Source organism: Cryptomeria japonica, chromosome 3, assembly GCF_030272615.1.
Source record: "Cryptomeria japonica chromosome 3, Sugi_1.0, whole genome shotgun sequence".
NCBI lineage: Eukaryota > Viridiplantae > Streptophyta > Pinopsida > Cupressales > Cupressaceae > Cryptomeria > Cryptomeria japonica.
This window is the reverse complement of record NC_081407.1, coordinates 203,842,155-203,868,227: the sequence shown is the minus strand read 5'-3', so window position 1 is coordinate 203,868,227 and position 26,073 is coordinate 203,842,155. Positions and strand designations below refer to the sequence as shown.

The 26,073-nt window shown below is 39.1% G+C and overlaps 1 protein-coding gene across 2 annotated transcripts in view; it reads left to right on the top strand.

The window, feature by feature from the left end:
• The window catches only part of LOC131034229 (histone-lysine N-methyltransferase CLF), a 147,243-nt gene that overhangs the window by 87,853 nt on the left and 33,317 nt on the right, over window positions 1-26,073 (top strand). For both annotated transcript variants that reach the window (XM_057965635.2, XM_057965633.2), the window contains 4 exons: window positions 10-740; window positions 4,598-4,751; window positions 4,845-5,065; window positions 5,800-5,931. In XM_057965635.2, coding sequence (XP_057821618.2) covers window positions 10-740; window positions 4,598-4,751; window positions 4,845-5,065; window positions 5,800-5,931 — 1,238 coding nt within the window. The remainder of the gene's footprint in view (window positions 1-9; window positions 741-4,597; window positions 4,752-4,844; window positions 5,066-5,799; window positions 5,932-26,073) is intronic.

Sequence of the window (26,073 nt, the reverse complement as noted above, 5' to 3'; positions counted from 1 at the left end):
ATTTATCAGCAAACAAAAGTGGAAGAAATAAGTAGCCCAAATTTGCTTGCTGATGTTGATGACACAAAAACTATCCTTCCTGCAAGCAAGGATAGAAATAAGTTGAGCTCACGGAAGAAGGGTTTAGCCACCGCTGGTGCGAAAACACCAAAGTCTGTTAAGACTGAGAGTGGACGTCTGGATGAAAAGCCAATTGCAGATAGCAGTATAGGAGAACCTGATTTGGCAAAAGATTGTTCAGAACCTCAGCATTTGGAAACACCACAAAAAAGGAAACATGAAAGAAAAATTGTAGGAAATTCAAAGAAAAATAATAAAAGGGTTGCTGAAAGAGTTTTAGTCTCTATGAGGAAACGACAAAAAAGGATGGTTACAGAGACCAGTACCATTGCTAGTGGATTTGTTTCTCCATCAGGCATTCATCTTAGATCAAACTCAGGAAAAGGTGTTGATAATACACAAAAGTCATTGCAGAAGAATAACAAGAACTCTGTAGGAAAGAAGTCATTGAGGAAGAGAAGTTCAACCAAGAAAAGCGACTCCAATGCAGATGACTTTATCAAACCAGAGGATGATGTACAACCTATAATCCATGGTGACTTCGAGGAAACAGAAGAACAGGGAGCTACCTGTAAACAACAAGGAACGCTTGATATTGGTGTTAAGCAAGAGGATTGTGGCTGGAGTTCTGTAGAGAAGGGACTATATGCAAAAGGTGTGGAGATATTTGGCAGGAATAGGTAATCACAATTTTTTGCAATATTTAATTTCATTTTTAACAGGATATGAATACATAACGTTTGCTTATGAATCATAACATTTTGAGATATTGACATAAGAAATGGCAAATAGATGATTGGGGGTTTGGATTTGTATTTGAATCTCAGTTCATCTATGTAGTTTGTTCTTCATGTGATGTTGTAAAAACAACCATTAAATGGCATATAGGTTCATGTCTTATTACATGTATTCTGATATCTTTATAATGATTAATATATGGAAGATGGAGTCCATAATTTATGTGTTATTTGTTATTTGATAAATATAGATGGGTGGAACAAGATTGAACAGTTTATTTATTTACTTTGGGAATTATTTTGCTACTAATCATTTTTCTTTGCTGTGCTTTTTGTGTGATATTTAAATTGTTGATAAATCCTTCTAACATCCTTTATTTTTTTATTTTGGAAAAGCAGGGGTCATTTACTTATATATCTTATCTACATTTTTCGTTGTTGTCTCTTGGCTTCCTCCAAAATGATTCAGTATTATCTTTTAAGTGCCTTGGGGCAAGTGGCTGGTACCTGTTATTAGGAACATTAAACAATAATGCGGTCAAGGATTGGATTGAATATATTTGATCATCTTGTCTATTGGCAGTTGAGATTGCTTGACATTTATTGACATGTGTTAAACAGTTAAAGTACCCTGTTTGCCATACTTTCTCGATGTTTATAAACAATCTCTCATGATTGTAAATTTATATTATTCCCTCAGCTTCAAGTACCATAAATGATGCCTTTATATTCCTGTGACATTTATTTTTCCAATGAAATTAAGTATTACCATTGCTCAAATGCTGCTGCTGTTGTTGTTTTAATATGTAGTGGCTAGAGCTATCCTTTTGTAGTGACTTTTGTTAATGGTCTTGATAAACTAATATTATTATCGTTCAGACTTTTCTACAATCCATAATTGAAACTCATCTCCAATTCCTATTTCCAGGGAACTAGTTTATATTTTTTACAATCTTGTTTCTTTATTAGTAAGCTTACCTTCTCAATGGCACAAACTTTTCCTTTAATGCCTATAATGTTTGTATGCATTCCATGAGGTGAAACCAAGTTTTTAGGTTGTCTATTGACTTAGCACTCTGTTCTTTTTATTTCCTGTGCGGTCCCTTGTCTCTGTGCTTTATGTTACTCTCAAATGCATTACTTTTGCAATTGATAAAATAAATTTGCATGAAGTTGATTGGAATCTTACATTAAAAGATAAAGATAGAAAAATTGTAAGGAAGTAGCCACCAAACGCTTCACCACCCTAACTACTATGGAGTAAATACCTATGTTACCCGGGGATGCGTCCCTGGTATTTTTTTCAGGCGTCCCCGTCCTGGGGACGTCCCGGGAACAAGGGACTCCTAGGGGACGTCCCCATAAATTCTGCATATTGACAGTGAATTTTGACAATGAATTCTATAAGCAATTTGACTTTGACTCTCAATTTAACACAAATTTGGCTTAAGAACTCTGCTAGTTCTTATATGTTAAGGTTCTATAATGTATATGTGCATGCTTTATCCGTGTTTTCATATGAATACTTTAAATTTCTCTATATATTCTAATTTTCCCTATTTTTATATAGGCATCCCCTTTGCCGTCCCCTAGCTGTCCCCAAAATTGACAAACAAAATCACCGTCCCGGAAACGCATACCCCCGTCCCCTGCCATCCCTGTCCCGGAAACTGGGGGCAACATAGGTAAATACATGTGCAATTCTGAGGATGTGTGCTAGTTGGATAATCGAGCGAAGATTACAGAAGTCAAAACTGAAGGACCACAAAAATAATCTTCTATGTAAGAAAGATGACCTTCCTAGAGCCTACATACTGTTGTGACATAAAGGACGTTTGAAGTCGTCATGTTGTTTTTAATACAAATATTGTACTTTTGGTTATGAATATTAATTTTCTCTTGAATTACTATTTTCTTTTTCTTAACTTTTTTGAAGTGAGTTCCTCAGTATTATATTAAAGAAACTTGTAATTCCAAAACAAATTAAATTGTCATTCTCTCTTCTAGATATAATTATATTGTGGCAATTATCACTTATGAGATACTTCTATTCTTTTGCTCATTTTCACTTATAATATTTGGCCGTTTTATTCACATTAGCAATAAACTATGAAAAGGTAAGAAAAATAGTTTTTCTTGAGAGCTCAAAGCTGTTTGAGCTCTCGACCCTGTGGTGTGCAGTTCAAAAAAATCAAATAATTTTATAGTTTTTAGAATTGTTGTCCAATGTGCAAAGCATGAACCAAGGAACTAATTGGTTGGTCACTTAATTTGGGTTGATAGAAGATGCAGGGAGCTGGTTCCCTTTTCGATGGATATGTCTTCTTGGGTTGTCCTTTGAGCATTTTTGTTGAGTATATTTAGGCCGGCAGCATGTAGAGTTCTTAGGTGTCAAAGCTGGGCAAATACTTTATCCTTCAAATATTTTTCTCTTTCATGCATTTATGTTGAGGTGCTTTATCTATATTATTTTCCCTTGATTTGCAGCAGCTGTGTCTTGCATTTCATTTCTGATGACTGTAAAGTTAAGTGAGAGCCCTGGAAAGAGGAAATTTGCCTCTTAGGCTTTTTTTTTGTTTCTGATCCTGACAAGCAGTAGCATGGAGAATCATGCGTAAAGAAAATAAAATTTATTATATATTCACAAGAGAATAACTTATTACTTATTGTAGTCATAATGCTTAGAAAAATAGAACACATGTTAAGCAGATTGATTTTAGTGTATTCAAAAAGGTGCATAAAGGGAGTATGCCTAGTAAGAGGTGACCCTGTGAAAACTTTTTACCAGAACATAATGGGCTCTAAACGGGGTTACATGCCATATAGGGCTGCATTCCATATAATATTATAGGAGGCCAGACACTGCACTCTGTGAAACTAAATTTTTAATATTGAAGTCATATAATGTGCATTGTTTAAAAAATACTTGTTTATGTTCAATGCAATTTGATTGAACTTCCTTGAGTTAATCTCTTCGCATTTGATTTCATCTGTTTATTAATGATTGTCGTGAACCCTAATACTGAATATATTTCAACCGCTTTGTACCACAATTAGCCAAATCTGAATAACTATAGCTTTCCTATACAATTGCATCTCATTGTGCATGGATCATCTGTTTCTGTAGCATCATCAACTACTGATGACTGATAAATATGTAAGTTTAGAGCTTCCCTGTGATGCTCAATTTACATCACTGTGTTACAAAATTCTAAATATGATAATGTAACTGTTATTGAAGATTATGTAACCCCTCATTCCCATTGGACATGAGTGTTGAGGTCGGATGATTTAGTGAAGTATGATTAACATGTGTCCAAGGTGGACGTTGCATACTTGTGCAAATTTATCTCTACATATCAGAGAGAATTGTTGTTTTTCAATAATGTATTTCACATGCACTGAAGGCTGGCCTTTTATACATTAGATATAAAATATGTCAAATTTTCCTTACAAACAGTGACATGTTATATGTATAACAGATAGCAAAGGTCATCTCTTAAATTCACTAACCTTAAAAGAAGAAATGCTAGATGGTGTTGCAAAAATGTGCGTGTTTTCAGGTTATGAAATTTGTTGTGAACATTGTCTTGAGAATTGCTATGCTGTTTTGTGCATTCTTAGCATTTAGATTAAGTTAGAAAGGTATATTTATTAATTAAATTAGCTATCCATGTTATGAGTAATATAGAGTTCATCTTTTGCACATGTCATAGTTTCAGGACTTCAGAATAGAGTGGCTTTATTTGTATGTGGTTTGCCATTTTTAGGAACTGAAATCCTTTTTGTTTGTTGTGTAGCTGCCTTATATCAAGAAATTTGCTGAACGGTCTCAAAACATGCTCAGAGATAGCAGAATACATCCGCTCCAATGAATTCCTAATACATGTAGTTGGGGATGGGCTCAATTCACGATCAGATGGCAATGGGAAAGCTGATGGTGGCGATGCTATTGTCTGTTCTCTTTTACTGTTCCTTATCCTTTTTTTCTTGGTAATTGAAATTCAACTCATGACAAGGAATTGATTAGATCCAAACATCATACAGGGAACAGAAGCTCGAACAAGAACAAGGTTTTGGCGCAGAAGAGGGAAAGTTCGCAGACTAAAGTACACCTGGAAATCTGCTGTTCATCCCTCAATAAGAAAAAGAATTGCTGACAGTAAAGACCAACCTTGTAAGCAGTACACTCCTTGCAATTGTCAATCTACGTGTGGGAAGCAGTGTCCCTGTCTACACAGTGGGACATGTTGTGAAAAATATTGTGGGTAAGACACCATGTTTTGCTTCCATAATTTGTAATTTCATTTTGTTATACATTATGTTCAGATTTGCTAAGATATTTTGTTTTGCCGAGTTATATTATAGGAAGCAAACTGCTAGATGAATTTACAATACTACCTTTTGACTTTTAGCCAGGAAGCCAATCATCTCTCATCACCTCCATTGAACCTCTTTTTATCTCTTTCTAAAATAAATTGCACTATTTTTGTTTGGATGTCTTGTTATGTAAACTTAAGTGATTAAGTTTCATGCCATCATCCCACTGTACAATAGTTCTTTTTTTGCCATTCAACCAATTTTTAAGAGATCGATTGGGTATTTGAATAAACAAAGTCAAAATCTGCCAAACTGTAGATGTATGACAATCATTTATGGCATCGTGTTATGAGTGGTCTGTCAGGAATTAGAGAATTCTTGTAATAAGTGTCCTATCTTGCAGGTAGAATGAGCTTGATGTCCATTTATTTCACAGATATAATCAAAGTAGATTGTTGAATTTGTGTATGTGGATCAAGCTCCAAATGAGACTATAGGCTTTTTTTTGCTTCTATAAAAATTAACATTTACAAAACTGGAAAGCTAATTGTTTTTTCTAGGTTGTTTCTTTTAGAAAATGAGAAACTGCATTTCCCTGCTGTAGTTATTTCAATGAAACTAATCATGTATTACGATATATTTCATGCATTTTTATGATTTGATATCTTGCTTGGATTTGCAGGTGCTCCAAAGGTTGTAAAAATCGTTTTCGCGGCTGTCACTGTGCGAAGAGCCAGTGCCGAAGTCGGCAGTGTCCATGCTTTGCTGCTGGCCGTGAATGTGATCCTGACGTTTGTCGAAATTGTTGGGTTGGGTAGGACAAAATGCTAATATTACTGCCATTTAACATTTTCTTGTTTTTTCTATTCTTTTACACCGTGTTTTCAGTAGTGCAAAACAATGCAAATGCAGTAGGAATTGAACTTTTGTGTGAAAATGCTAGAATTGTTTTATAGTATTTGTGATATCTTAGATGCACTTGGGATTAAGAGTTGGTGTTTGTGGTAATCCTTAAGCTTAAATAGTTTTTTAACCACTGCATATTGATTAATCATAATTTCATCCAGCATAAAACATTGCAAAAATTGTCCATTGTTAGCAATTTGATACATCTAATGCCATTGGAGTTTGTTGCAAATCAATAGTTCACACAAACTGTAATTGTTTTTGTTTTCATGTTAGTAATATATTTCTGTGTATTTTTTAAACACTGCTGTGCTCATAATTTCTTGTGCAATTACAAAATGCTTGCTAGAACTTGTAAGCTTTTATAGTATGCCATGCTGATTTGTTTGTGTTCAGACAAAATTTGGTATGAATTTCAACAATAATGGATAAATTTTTGACAAAATGCAACAAGTAATTTTGCACTATTGAATGTACTGAGGTTTGCAACACAGGTATGATGACAAATTTTCTCAAAAAGAAATAACAGATTGTTTAAATAGATATTTCTTCCATATTAGGATTGTTCCACAACACAAATATTCTTTTTTTAAAATGCAAATGGCTAACCAGTATACTAGCATAGCTGCTCTTACTTATAACAATTCCTCCATGTACTTCTGCAGCACTCTAGAAGGTTGGTCTGCTTGAACTTTGGGCTGATAATGCCTACTGGCAGCCTCCTGTAGCAGACTGGCATGAAAACTGAACAATTTTGTGATCAGTAGATAGTCTGAATAGCCCGAATGATATTTTATTCACCTTTCAATCTTACTGTACTGGTGCAAACTTTCCCAGTAACTATTACAGCTCGTACAATGTTTGGAATCTTTAATTTAGCCCTCAGCTCTACTATGTATTCATCCAATGTAGAAACTGTAAACTTATCATCCTTATTTTGGTATCTTCTCAATCAAATTAGCTTTCATAGAAATTGCTGAAGATATAAACTAAATTATGTAAGCAAACTTTACCCCGAGCTCAAGTGATTCTCCTGTACAATGAATCGCTGCCCTTTTACGCCTTATGTCCCCTCTTTATCTCCAATAAAATGTGTCACAGCTTACCATACATTACACATTTTGGGAGGTGTTGAGTTTTCTTTGAATGGTCAGTCACTAAATATTAAGTTTTGAATCTACGTTACAGGTCCTGCTGTCCAACCCCTTAGGACCTGGTCTGGGTCTGGGTCCAGGTTCGGTTCGCTGCGGGTCCGGACAGTGTCTAGCCCACAGCTTGTGGGTTTGTGCCTGCCAAACCCGAGAAGTATTCCACTAAATTTTGAAGAAATTGGCCAAATTTGATGCAAAAGACAATTTGACTTTTTAAAACTTATTTCATTGATGCAACAATAGAATGAAAAACAAAACCATTTTACTCCATTGTTGAATTTTTTTTTGCTTGCCAATGCCTAAAGAGAGTTGAAGATTGATTGTTGCATGGTCGTAGCGGGTTCTTTTGCTATTCCTATGCGATTGCAAGTGTTGATTGTTCTCAAAGACATTGAAGTAGAAGATTGTTTAGTCCTAAATGTACGGTTGGTGAGTGAACAGATAACACAGTGTTTTCCACACGTACCAAATATTCATGTAACAGAAGAGTCATACATCACAGCATAAATAACAATGATACCAGTTAGACCAGAAGAGTTATATCTTTATTCAAGTTTCCAGAATGTCCATACATAATCTCCCCCTGCCAAGGTTCCGACCAAACAATATATAGACCCGACGGTTGGTCAAGTTGCCAACCGCCACCAACTCCCAACTGCCTGACGAGAACCTCTTGGCGACAAATATAATCATAAACACAACACAACACACTTACAATTATTATTCTCACTAACATACGTTATTTACCCCTAACATTAGCCCCCCCCAAAAACGTAGTCGTCTTCCAGACGACTAAGACAAGAAAAGCTGAATTATATAAAACATAACTAGGATCGAGAAGAGGGAGGAGGCGTCCCTGTAGTGACCGCAGGAGGAGGTTGCTGTCCGGCGTGAAGTTTCAGGTTCTTTACTGCCAACAGCTGCCGTTCCCGTGCTTTCTTTACCATGTGAGCAGCTTCCAGTAGCTTTCTATCTTTTTGTTCTAGCTGTGAGGTGAGCTTTGCCACTAGGGCTGCTAGTGCCTGCGCCTCCTTCTCCTGTATGCTGCAACAGGCCTCATAGGTGGCCATCTTCATTTCCATCTCCTTCCTCAGGTTCCTTTACACTGTAGCTAACTGTGTCTGCTTCTCGCCTTCCTTCTCCAGTGTTGTTATGTACATCTATTGAGCTTCTTGCTCCACCTGGTGCTACCGCATTTGTAAGTACACCTCCCGGAAGGCCTTCTCCATCTTGCAGAAGGTGGTGCCCAAGGTGTCCATGCCTCCCACCAAGTGCCTGTGGGTCCAATTTTGAATCATCTCAGGCATGCTATGGTCTGCCCACCCTTGCTGCTCAAAGTGGCGCGCGAACTCATCCGTACACCCCATAGTCATGAAGTGACACAGTTGTGTAGCGTCGGCTGAATTGTCGACCTCCATCTGTCCAGTAAGCTGTGTCATGCTATGTGCAACATTGGAGAGCCCCTGTAGCTCTCCCAAGAATCGTTGGAGTGAGCCTGTTGGATCACTCGAATCTGGTGGGGTGATGTGGAGCCCTGCGAGTGCTCCCTTCGGTCCATTGCTCTGCTGGTTTTGATGCTCTCGATCAACGTGTCTCCCTCCGTCCAAGTCTCAGATAGTAATAGCTCTGTCTAGAGTCATGCGCGCCCCAATGGCCATGTTATGTGGTTAGGGGAGGGGGGAAGGTGCGGGGCAAGTGGGAATTTCCCTAGCCATCCATCCAGCGAGGCGTCTATATCTTCGTTTGTGAGAGTATCCAATGCTGCCACCGCCTCTAGATCATCCTCAGTCATTCGTATATTCCCTATCTTCTTCCCTGTTGGAGTCGTACTAGTACCTACTGGGGTCGTACCAGTATCTGTTGGGACCGTACCGGTATCCGATGAAACCGAACCAGTACCTGCTGGCACTGTACTCGTACATGCTCGCACGGTACCAGTACCTGCACCTACCGGCACCGTACCAATGCTTGCTAGTATCGTACCAATGTCGACTCTCCTAGAGCCAGAGCCTATCGTACCAGAACTAGAGCCTGCCTTACCAATTCCTTGCACCGTCATTATGTCTTTTCTTGACACGACCTCTCTTGTCCCTGCCTGGCCCATCATACTACCTTCGAGGGTTTGTGCTGCAAGTACGACCAAACTGATATGTGGTAACGCTACTCGCTGCTGTGCTCGTGGTTCCCCTTCACCGATTTTTCGGAATAACACCCCTATTGGTCGGACGTCTCCCATAGGGCTGGCCATCGTAAGTGCTTCTTGTGGTACCAAATGTTCCGAAGATAATTTTGGCGGTGTAAATTTTACCCTCGTACTTCTCCATTGTGCCTGTAACCCTCCGTGCTGCTCCTCTTCTTCCTCCTCTACTTGCTGTTGTGACTTTGTTTCCCCTTCCTCCTCTACAGCTGTGTGTCCTGCCAAATGGGACCCCTGATCACCACTTTCCTGTTCTTTAGTCTCTTCTACCTTTGAATCTTTTGTGTTGCTGACATCTTCGACCTCGATGGATGTGTCCAGTTTCCTTCTCTTTTTGGTCGGCTGCGTGGTGTCACCCAGTATGTCGAGGTGGATATAGTAGTACATAGTGGGTTTATTCGGTTCCACCCGTCCGCGTGGTTCAAATGTTCCCTATATTTTTGGTGGTACCTACAGGCGTACGACATGTAGGAATAAGCTGATAGCATGATGGCACATGTAGAACGTCTTGTGTTCTTGTCTCAGGAAATCATGGATTTGTTTTGCCAGGAGTTGCCCCCAATTGTACACCCTTACGCATTTAATCCCGTTCATTAATCATATCATCCAGATAGCTATGTCGGAGGCGCAGTTGGCTTCGGTAAGGCGACTTTTGACCAGGTCCATTAACATCCTCCATTCTCCTGGTGCGATAAACGCACGCTTCATTCCTCTGCCATCAGCCCAGGCACTCTTCCATTTCTCCTCCATGAGGTCGTCTCTTTATACCAAATCCATCAACCATTTCTTTTTTTCTTTTGTGAGTTTTTTGGTTGGCTTGGCTGCGGATGCCCCTTTCTCGGGTATACCAAATACCCTTTTGAAATCCTCTGGTTTAAACGAAACCTCGCACTGTGCACCCTTGGAACTGAATGCCTGAAGCTCGTTCCTGTGGGTTGTATCTCGACACCATGGTTCGTAGAACTGGCTCGAACTCCTTAATGCTGAATGTGGGCATTTGGATGGCGTGGTCGACCTGTGCCCTCTTGAGAGAATCCTTTGTCACATGGTCTGGAGGGGTTTCTTCCCAGCAGGTACGACATTCGTTGCCGGTCACACTCTCAAATGCTATATTCTTCGCTGTGATTCCCTCTGAGTCTTTCTGTACCTTTGCCCTGTTCCTGGTTTTCTTGCTGCTGGTTGGCTCTGTGGTAGTCATGGCTGAACTGCAACTGCCTTGTTCTATTCTTCTTCCCTTGCCCCGTCCTTGGTTGGTATTATAATCGTCGGTCAGTGTGCTTCGCCAATTTGTATGGCCCGTTGTTCCACCTACAACTCTCTTCCCGTATCGGCTTCCCTAATGTGTTTTGCAAAACGGCCCTCTTGTTTCTTATACCTGCCTGCTGCTTGCGTGTACGAATTATTGTGTACTGATCTCCGTATGGTACCCTACGATAGTTGCCACTATGTCCGTACAATCTCTTCCTTTCGTGTGTTGGCGGCCAAACACTGCGGTACCAGCTTCTTAGCTGATCATACGGTTTGAATTGCAATCCGTACGGAATGCTTCGTTGCCTTTGGTGTTGGTCGTACGGTTCAGGTAAACCTACCGTACGCCACACACCTTCCCAGTTGGTGTTTTTCATACATCGTACATCGTACGGGTTCTCTCTTGGTCCTCTCGTTTCTTCTGTCCTGTCTGTACGTTGCCGTTGGTATCGACCGTACATGACAGATCCTCCTGCTGTACGCCCTCCACTTCCCTTGGCAAGGTCTTCCGTACGCCATACGGATGTGGCGTCAGGCGCTCTTTTTTCCGCGCTTGTGCAATCCGTACGTCGTACGGAGTTATCAATGCTCCCTCGTGTGCTTGTACGTACGTACGATTGGTTCGTACGGTGTACGAATTCAATCTTCTTCCTTGGCCCAGCCATACGGTTACCTCTTTTTGTCTCCTCACTCTTGCCTGACTGTCGGGTTTTCTTCACTGTCCCTGCTACTCTGTGCATAATTGGGTTTTTTGAAGGTTCTTATAATCAGTCTTCCTTCCCAGGGTTAGGGTTAGATGCAAATGCTTTATTAACTGAATATAAAATAAATGCCTTTTTAGCAGCTTTAATTTTTCCTTAGTTATTTTGCTTATTTTCGCCTGGCTTTTCAATTTTGTAATACTTGCCAACTTTGATTTTTTTCCTTTCTCCATGTATTTCTCCTCCTTACCTTTTAGTATCCCCTTTTCTAACAATTGTTTCACTTGCTTTATTTGGTAGAGCTTTTTAAATTTCAGACGCCGTACCTTTAGTTTACCAAGATATCCCTTGGTCAAGTTGTGCCTTCTAAATGGTTTTCCGGGGTCCATTGGCTAGTTTATGGCGTCTACCATTGCTGCTGAATGATCTTTCTGCCCCCTTTGTTTCTTCTTTGTTGACCAAATACTATGCTTCTTTTTCACCTTCTTCACCGTTCCTTTGTTCCATGTCCTATCTTCCTTCCATTTCTTGTTTGGTTCCTGTTTGGTGTCCTCATCCCCGCTGTTGTTCCTCTTCATCCTCGTGCGATCGTTTTGCATCTTGATTTTTATCTTTGAGTTGTGCAACCACATACAGATGTGTGGGAGCCTCCTATAACATTCATGTGCACAACATGTCCCTATGTACTCCAGATCCCATATCTTGTCCACCAATGGAGCGGGTCCCACACCCTTGTATCGACCATCAATGTAGCGATCCCCATACTGTTGGTACCTTTTTACTCTCTCTCCATCAACCTCCGGTGGCTCAGCGAGGTTAGGGATCACCCAGTACAATGAATTGGGTCCGGCTTCTACCTCGCCTGTCTCGGAAGCGATGACGAATAGATCTTCTGTTTTTAGGGCGACTTTTAAAAAGGGACCTAGGGTTGCCCCACATACCTCTAAGTCAAGCTCTTTCTCGAGGTCCATCGGTTCCTCCTCTTTATTTGTGTTCTCGGCTCTCCTCTGGGCTTCTGCTTCTTCATCAATATCATATGCTACCTATCCTTCCCGAGGTCCTTCGTATGGGGCCCGCTTCCTCCAATGTCTTGAAACCGGCACCCACACAACTGGGTCCCCAAAATACGCATTCGTGAGGTGCTTGTGGATCCTGGGAACCGCCACACCTTCCACCCTTTTCGGTACAAGTCGTTCTTCCATGGCCGCCAAAGGCTTCGCCCAATCGTCATCTCTCTGGTAGGGTTCTCCTTTAATCACCAGGTCTTCTTCGACTTCCTTGCTCCGACCAATGGTCCAATGTCCTCTGGTGGCGTATCCCAACATGTTAATCTCAATCATAGGTTTATTCCGTTCTTTGTAGATTTTTAGCTTGGAATTGTTCACCGGGTCTCTGATCAGATTGTTGTCCAGAGTCGAAAGCTTTACTGCCCCGTTTATACCGACCTCTCTGATCTTATAGGGTCCGAGCCAACGGACCCTGAACTTCCTTGGTCGAAGTTCGTTCCGGCCGTTATACTACAAAACTAATTGCCTTGGCCGAAAGTTGGCCTTTCGTAGATGCTAGTGTTGGTTGAAAATTTTGTACACTTGGGGAAATATACAAAATTGTGGTTTCAACTACAGCACACGAGTAAAAACTCTCCTAATTAAGAGAAGGCTCCCCCTATTTAACTACAACTTTGAAAATAAAATGGGATGGGACAGCAATCTTTCTTCTTTTTTCAAGAAAAACAATATCCTTTTCTCTTCACAGAAAATGATAGCGATTGAATATGAACAACAGTAACCACTTTCAAGTGAAATGAGAGAAAGAAAATGAAGTTTCTTGAAAGCGCAAAGACTTCCGTCATTTCCTTCGGGACGGGACAGCAATATCAAGCTCAAAGACTTGATTATGTGAAGTCCTATCTACCCTTTGGTATACTAAATTTTACAACGAATAAAAGACAACAAGTCAAAGACTGGAATAATCTTTTCTTTCAACACAAAGACAAGAACTAATGCACGCTCAAAGACTTGCTGCTATTTCTTATCAAACAATAATTTTTCCTCAAGAATAGACGCGAGCTCAAAGACTTGCTGCTTTTTCCAGAGATTTTCCTATTTTAATTAATCTTCTCTACTTGCAACTCAAAGACTTCAAATCAGATTAGAGTAAGCTCCTTTTAGAAACACTTTGCATAGAAGAAACAAAAAGATTCAAACTCAAACATGTAGGTCAAAGACTCAAAACTTGAGTAATCCTTATTTACTATTTTTCAAAAACTTTCAATTCACATACATAAGCTCAAAGACTTCTTGCTGTAAATTTGGTAGAGTTTTTGCTTGCTTTCCAAAAAGATAAATATTACAATAGACCCCCCAAGTATTTATAGAAGAGAAGCCTTGAGAAAAGGTGGGAGGATCCTAACTAACTTGAGAGATTCTCTCAACCACCAAGACTTATTCAATAACTAACTAAGACTTATTCCAACTACAGTCCTAATTGAACACAACTTGTGGTTGCTTTATATGTAATTATAAAAGTGCAAGTAATGTGTAAGTTTCTGTGAATTGTTCGCTCCTCCATTCATTATGAATCCTCATCTGTAAATCAACAAGAACTTTTTCTTCTGGAATCAGCTCTCCATCCAGACTTACTATGTTGCACGAGGCCCTTTCACAATGTGAGACAATATATCGGAAAACTTCACCTCGGAATCTCTTTGCATCATCCATCTCCTCAATGAGGGATTTTAGAACAAGGGCCTTGTTTTCCAGAAGTTCTTCAAATTCCAAGTACATGACCCTAGAAGAGATGATGGCGTGCTCCTGTAGGTACGCCAAATTGTCAAACTTTCTTCAACACGTTCCAGATTCTTTTTGAAAGTATCAGAAGTTTGATCCAGTTTCTCCTCAATGGCCTCTAACTTAGACATCATCTAAAAAAAGTCTTTAATTACTTGTGCACATAGATCATGAAGTTGATCAACCCAGGAATCCAATGCTTGTACCTTTTGAGCAGCCCTTTCCACTACACGAATTGATTCTTGGGAACCAGAAGAACCTATGGAGTTACTTCCTTCAGCAGCAGGTTTTGTAATTTTATGAACGACTGCCATAAGTTGTCGGTTTTCCTCTTCTAGCTTGTCTTTCTTTGCTAGAAGCTCATCACACCGTTGCACCAGCGAAGCAACAGAAAACTGAGCATCATGTTTAATGACCTCATGCGTCTCTTTTCCCAACTCTATCCTTGTAACCTTATAATCGGCAACTGACATTTCTTCAAGTGGCTTATCTACATTAGGTTCCACAATTTCAGCTACCTTCATCTTGTTGTTGTCAACAGTTACTAATGATCCCCATTCCAACCTTGTGTCTAGCAGACTAAAAAGTGTGGACAACCATGATTTGTCTTCCCAACTCCATAAGAATGATCTTATCAGTTGGGTATCTGCAAAGCATATATGACTGACCACCATAGCATCCGATCCTCATAAAGGTGAAGGTGGGAAACTGCAGAAACAAACATCCATACTCGCACACCTTATCCCATGCCTCATCTGATACTCTCTTGTTCGTGAGATTTCTATCAAACTGACACATGAAATACCCGAATAATGCATCTTGGACTCTTTTGAAATGTAGTCTATTGGGTCTCAACGGCAACTGGTCGTAATACTCCCAAACTGGTATAAGTGAGCGATCACCCTTGGTAGAAAGACTTGGAAAGTGTCTAAGTGATGCTGCCAAGTATACCAAATATGAATTCATGAAGAAGGTCATGGTGGTAGGAACTGCTGCAAGTTGTTCACACAAGGCATCGCTGATGACTTCTCCCCATGAAATGTGATGAAACTGCCTTATGAACATGATGAACTGGTACATCCATGGCTCAAAGACATTGGAATGCTCAAGGCCCATCATCCTGTTGAGAAGAGTTATGGTGTCTCCTATCTCCCATTTGAAATCGCAACGGTACAACTTTGCCCACCTTGAGAAGGATGCTCGTGGCTCTTGAATCCACCTATTGATGTGTCACTTGCAATCTTTTTCCCTCTTCACATGATACTCCCCTACACTTTCTTTGGAGATTTCCATATAAACAGGTGCAGGAGGTATTCTGAAGACCTTCTCGATCGTATCTGCATCAAGACGGATTATAGCTTCGCCATCATCATTTTTGATGACCCTTGACTCTTTGTCAAAATGATGGGCGTAGGCGAGAACAAACTCAGGTTATAGGGCAGCCATCGGGAAAGATGATGCATGGTGGATATGGCTGTCCAACAACCGCTGAAAGTTATTATCATGTGGATCTTTTACCCTCTTGACGTATTCTGACATATCAACGTGCCCTATTTCCATGTCTTTGATGCGATCCAAAGGAGAAGAAACCTGGGAAGGTGCTACCCCATTCTGATATTTGTCATATTTATATTTCATCTTCTTTGGAGCTGGGGATGCCGACGAATCTGACATTGATTGTGAATCTGGAATATTGTGATGAAGACTCAAAAGAGTTAAGGCAACATCATAATCAGCTGCAAAAATCATTCTTCCTTCTCCAAATGGGAAAAACTTCGATTCTTGAACTTCACAATTTCGTGAGAGGAAGAGTGGAAATATATAGAAATGGGAAAATCTTGACTTTGACCAATTTCGAATCTTGGGGAAATTTTCGCAAGTATACAAGTTGGAAAGAACATACATGCAATCGGGGTTTTAAAACCCGAACGCAAGTACACTTGTAAAATTGCAAATGGAGAAATGGATGGAAAATGAGAATTTGACTTGCGGAAAATGACGGAGATGGTAGGTACGGATATGGGAAAAATGAATGGATAGAAATGGGAAAATCTGGGAATGTCATTTTTATTGAAAATAGGAAGAACTTCTTCAACATGTAATCCGGTAAACCAAAATTTGAAAGGGAGGGGTATTTCACACTTTTCAACTTGGAATTTTAACAAAAAATTGTTAAATTCCTTAACCGTAAGGGAAGAACAAGAATTTCCAGTGAACTTGTAATCAGGATTAAAAATCCCGAATACAAGTAAAGAGGGAAATATGGGAAGAACAATGCAATTCAAAAATTGCATACCAAGGTGAAGATTTCTCTCACAAAAACTGATTTTTGGGGGATGAAAAACACATTTCCAAAAATGCAACTAAAAAAGAAAACTAAGAAAACAAGAAAATAACAAAAAGAAGGAAAGAAAGGAAAGAGAACATACCTTTCTTCAAACTGAAAATGCTTTTCCAAAAATGAAACAATCTTTGGAATGAAGAAGCATATCCAATAAATAGAGACAAACCGAGATGCCAAACCCTAGCCACGTTTTGCAAAAAACACCTTATATGAAAAAACGTAGCAGCAAATGAGTGTTAAATGTCATGGAAAAAGGTTGAATCCTCCTTAACCCTCATCGCGTTGGCATGAAAGGCAAAAACGAACTAGGAGACTGCATTTTTGTGGAGATTTGGTCCCTCAAAATGTGGCATTAATAAAAAACGTGGTTGCTGATTTAATGCGAGAAACCAGTAAATACAACCTCCAAATGGCGTGACAAGTGGTTTCAAATGCATAGGAATAGGGTAGAAACCAAAACGCCTCTCCTTCCTTGAAGATCTCCACACAAATCGGTTGAAAACTTCAACAAATTTGCTTCCAACTGAAAATCGGGTTTTTTTGAGAGAAGAAGTTCGAATTTACACTTGCATGTAAAAATCGAGTTTTTTGGAGAGAAATACAAGTTTTATTTTCACTTTTTCACTTACTAAGCCAAAATCGAGTTTTTTGAGCCAAATAGAAAGTTTTATTTTTGACTTTTTCACTTATAAAGCAAATTCAGGTTTTTGGGACCAAATAGCAAGTTTTAAAAATGTCAAAAATGCACTTTATGCATAAAATCGGGTTTTTTTGAGAGAAATGCAAGTTTTAATTACTTGTAAAAGGGAAATAAAATCCGTACAGCAAGTTATATTGCTTGCACATATGTAATGGGGATTTAAAATCCCATTTACATGTAAAAACCATTAAAGTAGGGGTTTTGAGACCAAACTGCAAGTTTACTTGTAATCTAGCCAAAAAATCCCTATTTTAACTAAACAAGACCAAAAACAATAAAAATGATAAAGCAAACAAAGAGGAAATTTAAAACAAATTACAAGTAACATCTTTTAAATAAAAGTGCACATGTAATAAGCCAAAAGATTCACCTACAAAGACCAAAACAATGAATATCATTAAAACTTGCAGTTTGAAGAAAATTCTCCACCTCCAGTCGAGGTTTTAAAACACGAAATTGAAGGAAAGACATAGCAAACGAACCTAGAATTCGACGAAATTCAAAACGTAGTTCAAGGATGGACTGAGGATTAAGCCAGTCCACAGATTAGTCTAAATTCTCTCTCGGGAAGCATGCCATAGAGTAAAATTTTTCATTTTTTTCACAAAAATTTCATGTAGTGGTCATGAGGACAACAACTGTCTCTGACTGGGGAATTCTTTCATTTATTCTTCAAGATTGTGAAAGAAAAGAATCCAGAACTCTAAGTGCCTTACTCTTATCCATTGGGCCACAAAGTTAAACAAAGCAAAAACAAACAAACAAAAGATGAAAAACAAACAAGAAAAAGACATTATGTACAAGAAGTTACCTCGAATCCTTATTCAAAGTAATGCTTCAAATGCTGACCATTATAAGACAGCGCAAATGGTGTACCATCATGATAAGCCAAGATAAAACTATCTTCTCCAGCAACACGGTGAATAGTGAAGGGTCCTCGCCAAAGAGAATCAAATTTTCCATGTAAACCTTTCGGTTCCCTTCGCTTATCCCAAAGCAAAACACGATCACCAACTTGGAATCCTCTTTGCTTTGTTTTCTTATCAAAAAGAACTTTGACTTGTTGATGCTGAGCAATCCGATCTACCACTTGTGTTCTTTGTTCTTCTAGCTAAGAAAGATACATGATCCTTTTGTCTAAAGCATTCTCATAAGTTTGATCTTCAATTGCTTTAGCCAACTTGAGAGCAGGAAGTTCCAAAGTGATGGGTATTTCTGCATTGATCACATAAAGAAGCTGAAATGGTGACATGCCAATAGCCCTTTTGGGTGTAGTTCTGTCCGCCCATAAAGCATCAAAAAGAGCCTTATGCCAGGACCTTTGATTTTCTTCCACAAGCTTGCGAATAATAGTAATCAAATTCTTGTTACTAGATTCCGCCTGACCATTACCTTGAGGATAATAATCGGATGAATGAGTTAAAAAGATACTATTATTCAAAGAAAAATTGTGAAATTTCAAAGGAAGAAAAGGTGGCTGCATTATTAGTCACGATTTTGAATGGAACACCAAACATGGAAATAATATTCTTCTTGAGGAATCTGCACACTATCTCAGAAGTAGCATTCTTTACCAGTATTGCTTCCACCCACTTGGTGAAATAATCAGTAGCTGTAAGGACATACGAATGACCTGCACTTGATGAGGAAATCAATGCCCCATTGTCAGAAAGGCTCTTCAACAATAACCGGCTTCAATGGTAACACTACAAGCTTTGGTTTGCCTACAAACTGCTGACAATGTACACACTTACGCACCCACCGGAAAGCATCTTGAAAGAGCATAGGCTCTCAAAATTTTGTGAGTAGTCATTGTCGCAGAAAAATGTCCACCACAAGCCTTGTGATGGAAAGATTCCAACAATTTGGTTTGTTGTGCTTTGTCAACACAATGGAGGAAAGTACCATCAATTGCTCTTTTGTACAAACCAGTATCTGACAATACAAAGTTCGCAGCTTTCAACTTGATACTTCTGTTTTCCTTGAATGAGAAATGTTGTGGACATTCACCATAAGTCAAGAAAAATGCTATATTAGAGTACCATTCATCAGTAGTACTGACAAACAATACCTTGGGAAGGTCTTCAGAATCATCCAATTCTCGCTCCTCTGGAATACCTTATGCCATCAACTAACAAAGTCCTCTTCCTCGAACAAGCTTTGTAGGCTTAATCTCCAAGTCATACTCTTGGATTTTAGCAATCCAATTTCCTCTCTTTGTACCAAACTCTTGTTGTGTTAAGATAGATTTGACTGATGTATCAGGAACTAACACAACGGTATGAGAATTCAAGATGTAAAAATGGAAGTTCTTGACTGCTTTAACAACCGCATAGGCATTCTTCTCAATAGAGGAATACTGGAGTTCATGAGACTTCAAAGGACAACTCATGAAAGCAATGGGAGATTCAATCCCTTCGGAATTTTTCTGCATCAGAATAGCCGACAGAGTATGCTCGGAAGCATAACTATACATGATGAAGTCCTCGGTATAGTTGGGACAAACCAACACGGGTGCATGAGCAATTGCATCTTTGATTTCATTGAATGCTGCTTTTCCTTCAAGATTCCAATGGAAAGCTTTTCCTTCAAGATTCCAATGGAAAGCAAACTTTCCTTTCATCATATCCACAATATGACGAGTCTTTTTTGCAAAGTCAAGAATGAATCTTCGCAGAAAATTTACCTTACCAAAGAAGGAATGAACAATAGTCTTATTGGATGGCAAAGGGAGATTCTGAATAGATTTAACCCTTTTAGTATCAACTTTTATTCCCTCCTTGGAAACAATATGACCAAGGAGTTTTCCCTCAGTCACCCCAAAAACTGATGTCTTGGGATTAAGGGAGATGCCATGCTTGCGACATCTTTCAAGAACATCTTGTAAGTGAAAAAGATGATTCTCACGATTTTTAGAAAAAACAGTAAGATCATCAAGATACACTACAATATACCTTCCCACAGTACCACGGAAAGCCAAGTCCATAGCTCGTTGGAAAGTAGCCCCTGCATTGATCAACCCGAAAGACATTCTGCGGTAGGCAAATGTACCCCATGGAGTAGTAAATGAAGTCTTATGTTGATCAGGTTCACTAACCTCAATCTGATTGTATCCCAAAAATCCATCTAGCATAGATAGCATTTCGGAACCTACCACCGTTTGCAAAACTTGATCCATGATTGGCAATGGATAATTATCGTTGAGTGATAGCTGATTAAGATTTCTGAAATCAACACATATACATTTTTCTCCATTCTTCTTACCTACCGACACTATATTTGCCAACCATGTCGAATGATGGATGGGAAAGATAATCCGAACATCAAGCATTTTTTGAACTTCAGAAAGAATGGTACTTGAAATCTTCGGATTATATTGGCATCGCTTCAGTTTGAAAGGTTCTGCACCAAGCTTGAGAGGAATGTCATGCTGCACTTCTTTGGGTTGAAAGGATTTTAGATCATCATATGAATATGCCAAGACATCACGGTATTGGCGCAAAAGCTGAATAATCTGATCTCTTTCATCTGATGTGCAGTTATTGCCAATATTTACAAATTTAGGATCATCATCTGATCCAATATTATATTTCTCATATCCCATAGGAGAATCAACAATTTCTTGTTGTCGTCTCTTGATATAATGATCATGTTGATTGAAAAGTTTTTCAAGAGAAACCAACCCCTTGGGAATCTTATTTCCTTTTGGCAGAAGAATACTTTCATCTGATTCAGATGATGTTTCACACATTGAATCTAAAGACAAAGAAGTAGGATAATTACTTCCTTCAAAATATAGGTTGTTGAAACCATCTTCTGCTTGCAAGAAATTGTTAATTTGCTTGTCATCATTAAAAATCTGCCAATGATTCCAATTGTCAGGCACACTAGGTTGGCCGATTATCTCAATAATATATTTATCTTGACCAAAGTCAAGATGGGGAATTAACGAAGTAGCTGAAACAACAAGAGAATCAGCCCTATCATTGTATTCACGAGGAACAACTGAGATATTAAAAGAATCAAAATCTTCAATATTTTCCCATACCAAATTGCGGTAATGCTTGAGTCTATCATTCTTAGTTTGATATATGTTTCTCACTTTACAAACAATTAATTCTGCATCACTTTGGGCATGAAGATTTCTGATTCCTCTTTTCAATGCAACGCTCATCCCTAATAAAAGTGACTCATATTCAGCCGTATTGTTAGTAATAGCAAATTGCAACTTGAAAGAGTAAGGGAAGATCTCTCCCTTAGGAGATATAAGAACTACACCAGCTCCGCATCCATTTGTACGGCAGTTGCCATCAAATTCAAGAGTCCACACATCATTTGAACTGCTATTTTCATTGGAATGATTAGAGCTGCCTTCATCCGAAGCGGATGCATTATGAAAAGAAAAGTTGTCATCTTCTTCCATAGGAGAAGTTGAACTTTCCTCTTGAGAAGGTGAAGAGTGAAACTCATCTTGTTGAGAAGGTAATGGAATACTTTCATCAGCAAGAGGAGATGAGACTTCTTCAACCATAACATATGAACTGGAAGACCCATCTTCCGATGCTTAATCCTAATTAGTATCAACAAATTTTTCATTTGCTGAAAGTAGTGAATGTCGGAGCTGCTAGAAGGATAATTTTCAACAAATTCTGAAATTTCATTTATATGGAGATAATAATTCCCGAAACCTAAAGATTCGAAAAAATTCTGAAGAAGCACAAATGATTGTGGTATTGAAACTCTTTGGGACAAGCATAGGGTTGATGCTGACAGTTTATGGTACTTCCATGGAGAAGCATACCCACATCTACAACCTATTGCCATCAAAATTTCATCACAAGTAAATTCTTAGTTATTAAAAAAATGTTCTATCTTGATTATATTTTAATTTTATTTATAACTCTTAACTTGGGTTCCACGACTGTTGGGAACGGGTGGATGCAGGGACGTGGTGACAAAGGACCTAAGTTTGGGGACGGTAGGGGGTGCCGGGGTGGTGGTGCTGATATAGTTATACATATAGTACTTGAAAAACTAGTTGTGAAAAGATGTAGAATATTAGAAGAATTACATTTAAAATGAAACTCTAGGAAATTAGTAAAATTAGAAAATACTAAATAGCAAAATTTGAAATACTAAATCTAAATACGAAGATTTCTTGATTTCTATTATATCGAAAATATGATATCATAAAATCTATATAGATGATTGCATGATACATCAATTACAATGAGTAGCAAATAGCAATAGCACTACAAAAGACAATGCCAAAAATGTCAAAAATCAAAATGTGGTGAAGCGAGGCCTCTGATCATTTGCAAACTCCTCATCATTGGAACTGCTAGACTCCCCATGGTCAAGATCCCTCAAGCTCACACCAACCATCCTTGCATCTAAAGTGGTAGGATCATCCTCATCAATCTCTGATGGCTCCTCTAGCTGTGCATACCATCGTGTCATTGGACTCTCCTTGTACACAAGTGTCTTGCGGTCAATGAGATGCAAATCACTGTACAACCACAAGCTTCTCCGCTCTCTTATAAGTAAGTTTGTCCTCTTAATTGAGTGGATGAAGCTATATATAGACCAGTTCCTCTCAGCAGTTGAAGAACCAGAAACTTGGTATAGCATACGGATAGCTAGAGTGGTGGTCAAAGATTTTTGACTATGACATTTCCACCAGAAAAGTGGGTCCTCTTGTGCCATAGTTTTTATATCCATCTTTGTGGCATTTGAATAACCCTAAGAGTGACAAATTTTGTCCACCCAGTGCAAATTATGCTGGCATCTTTAGAATCATACATCATCTCTATGCACCTAAAGAACCCCGCCTTCACCTCATCATCCTGAATCAGTGTCATTCTACCCGGTCTAGCCTTGTACCACTCAGGATTCAAGGCTTAGGAAACCATATGCAAAAGAGTGTTTGACTTGTGCCATCTACATTGAATGATTGGCTGAATGTGCTCATTGTAGAATGCTAGAGTGGGGTCCTTCACTTGCACAACAAGCCTCATTTGGTCAAGCATAGTGTAGATGCACTCGTACATTTCTCCAAGGTTAGGTGCATCCCCATCTCCATATCTGATGACCTAGAATATTGGAGAAAAGATGGAGACAATGTATTTCACATCATTCTAAAATGCATCACTCTTCACAATCTCCTTCACTCTTCTCCCCTACTTTGTCTTGGCCTTGGCCCACCTATTCCACTTCTAGTTATAACCATGAGTTGCAATGCCTCTTGCAACTCAATCATTCTCTCCAAGAGAATGAAATAGGATGCATATTTGGTCTTAATTGATTTCATGAACTCCTTCAAGAACATCTGCACATCTCTCGCATTGCTAACTACTCCTCTAATCCAGTCAATCTTCCCCATGTCCTCGAGTGCATTGTTCATGGCATGCACACAACATAGGGTCCATCAAATATGTCTATATGCTGCCTCAATAACTTTCCCTGCTGCTCTACACACATGGGTTGCATCTGTCACTACTTGGACCATATTTTGTGGCCCAACCTACTCAATAATCTCCATGAGGGCATCAAACTGAAAATTAGCATCTTTGCGATGTCGTGTACAATCAATTGCTCGAAGGAGGTATGCGCCCTCTGCACATGTGACCATAATGTTGATGAGTGGATGATGGCTAATGTCCATCCACCCATCCATAACTATGTTGCACCCAGAGGCCACCCAACATGCCTTCATCATCTCCATCAAAATATTGATCTTGGAATAGCTCTTATCCAAGATCATGGTCCTCAATTTCATCTCACCTGGTGGCACATATGATGGTCCTCCCTTTGCCACCATAAACATCATCTTCCTATAATAAGGAGACCATGTAACATGAAATGGGATGCCATTGGCAAAGAACTTGCCAATGGATTCATGTATTTCATCCTTTAACTGCACATTAAACATATCGGCTATGTGGTTACTTTGCATCTTGCATTTCCTTGTCCCCTTAGCCTCTTGTGATTGGGGCATGGCACAATAAGTGGAAGTGGATGAAGGTCTAGACCTCATTCCTCTTGTCTGTGATGAATGATGAGAAGTATGTTGCACTTGCAGGCTCTGTTGAAGGGCTGCCCTGGCAAAGAAAGTAGTATGGACCACAACTTCTCTATCATCTAGAATGCCCTAAACCTTGTTCATCTCAATTTTGTACAATATATTTTTAGGTTTTGCCAAAAAAGTAAGTGTGCATTCACTCTAGTGATGCTACCAAACCACAAAATCCCGGAAATGTTGTATTGCCTTTTCCTAATTCCCCCACTTGTACTTGATGTGGCTTGTGTTTTTCAAGCAAACTGTTTTAAAGGAGATTTGGGATCATAAGCACCCCTAGCATACTGTGCCAACAACTCTGAAGGGAAACATGTACTAGCTGGTGCACTAGCCATGGAACTAGATTGGGCTCCAGGATCAGCCCCATGGTCTCCCCTCTTAGCCTGAGGTTCAAAATCTGAATCATTTCCACTAGGAGGATGGATTTCCATCTCATCCTCACTCATGTCATGGGAGCTCATTGTGATAGTGACACTGCATTTCACAAAATAAAATAAAAATAACTTCAATCTAATTTAACAAATTGAAATGATAAATTTGAAATTTTAATTTTGAAAACAAAATTTCAAATTTTATTTATATTATTATCTTGAGGACAAAATGATGAATGGAATCATTCATTATTTTGTCCTCAAGATTCAAAATCAAATCTGATTTTGAAATGAATAAAAAAAAAGTTTAAACAACCGAAGAAGTGAAAATCAAAAAATAAAATAAACAAAAAACAAGAAAAACCCCTACCTAGTGCTTGAAAAATCTCTCCAAAATGTTGTAGAATTCTTTTCCTCTTCTTTTTGCTCCTCCTCACTCGTCCCACACTTGCACTCACTCTTTTCACTCCTTCAATCAGACTTCTCCATGGTTTTTCTCCTCTTCAACTTGCTGGAAAAAAAAATCAAATTTAGGAATATGAATAAATTCGCTAAATTTGGTGGTTTTGTGTTGCATTAGGGGAAGGGGTGGGTCCCACATCAAATGGGTTACCCTCCAACCCCCAAAAATGACTCATATTTAAAAAAAATGAAAATGCCTTTTTATGTTGGGTGATAGGAGTCCTTTGGACGTCTCCTTGCCCCTTGAGAGACTTTTGGGCATCTCCCAAGGATTCTTGGAGACGTCAAGACATTTCCCAATCTCCTTGGGTGATGTCTCGACATCTCCAAGAATCCTTCGAGACCTCAAGACATCTCCACGTCTCCAGTGGAGCACCGGTGGCGTTGGCAATACGATGGGAGACACCATGTCCCCGTGTCCTAGTATCGAAAACATCCTCCTCTCAGAAACACGAGCCTAAGGGGGGGGATGCGTTTCCATGTAAAATTGCCCTTAACTCTCTAATTTCATTATCTTGTTAGGTTGCTAGTTCATCTTCATCATAGGGGAATTGGAGCTAGTACTTCATCCACTCAATAAAGCACAATAGACTACAGTCCAAAAAAGCGGATGAGTTGGTCTTGTGCATTCAAAACTTGTGGCTCCTCACACACAAAGAAAATTCCTACAAAGAAGGGGAGACAAAGCAATGGTATATTGATCCAGAGCATGCCAAGTTTGATGATTCAGTTTCCCACCTTGCTGCACTTGGGGTTGATGATGACCATGAACTACCTAGTGATCATGAGAATAAGATTGCTAGTACTGTTGTCAATGCTAGTGCGAGTGCTTATGGCACTATATATGGTTCTTCTAATTTCCCACAACATATGGAGGATGATGATGATATTCTTGATGATCCATATGATATTTAATCAATGATGGCTGATTGATGACACTAGACACTATTATTTTCGAACTAAAACATTAATATGGTCGTGTACTTTGCTATGTTATTTAAACTAAAAC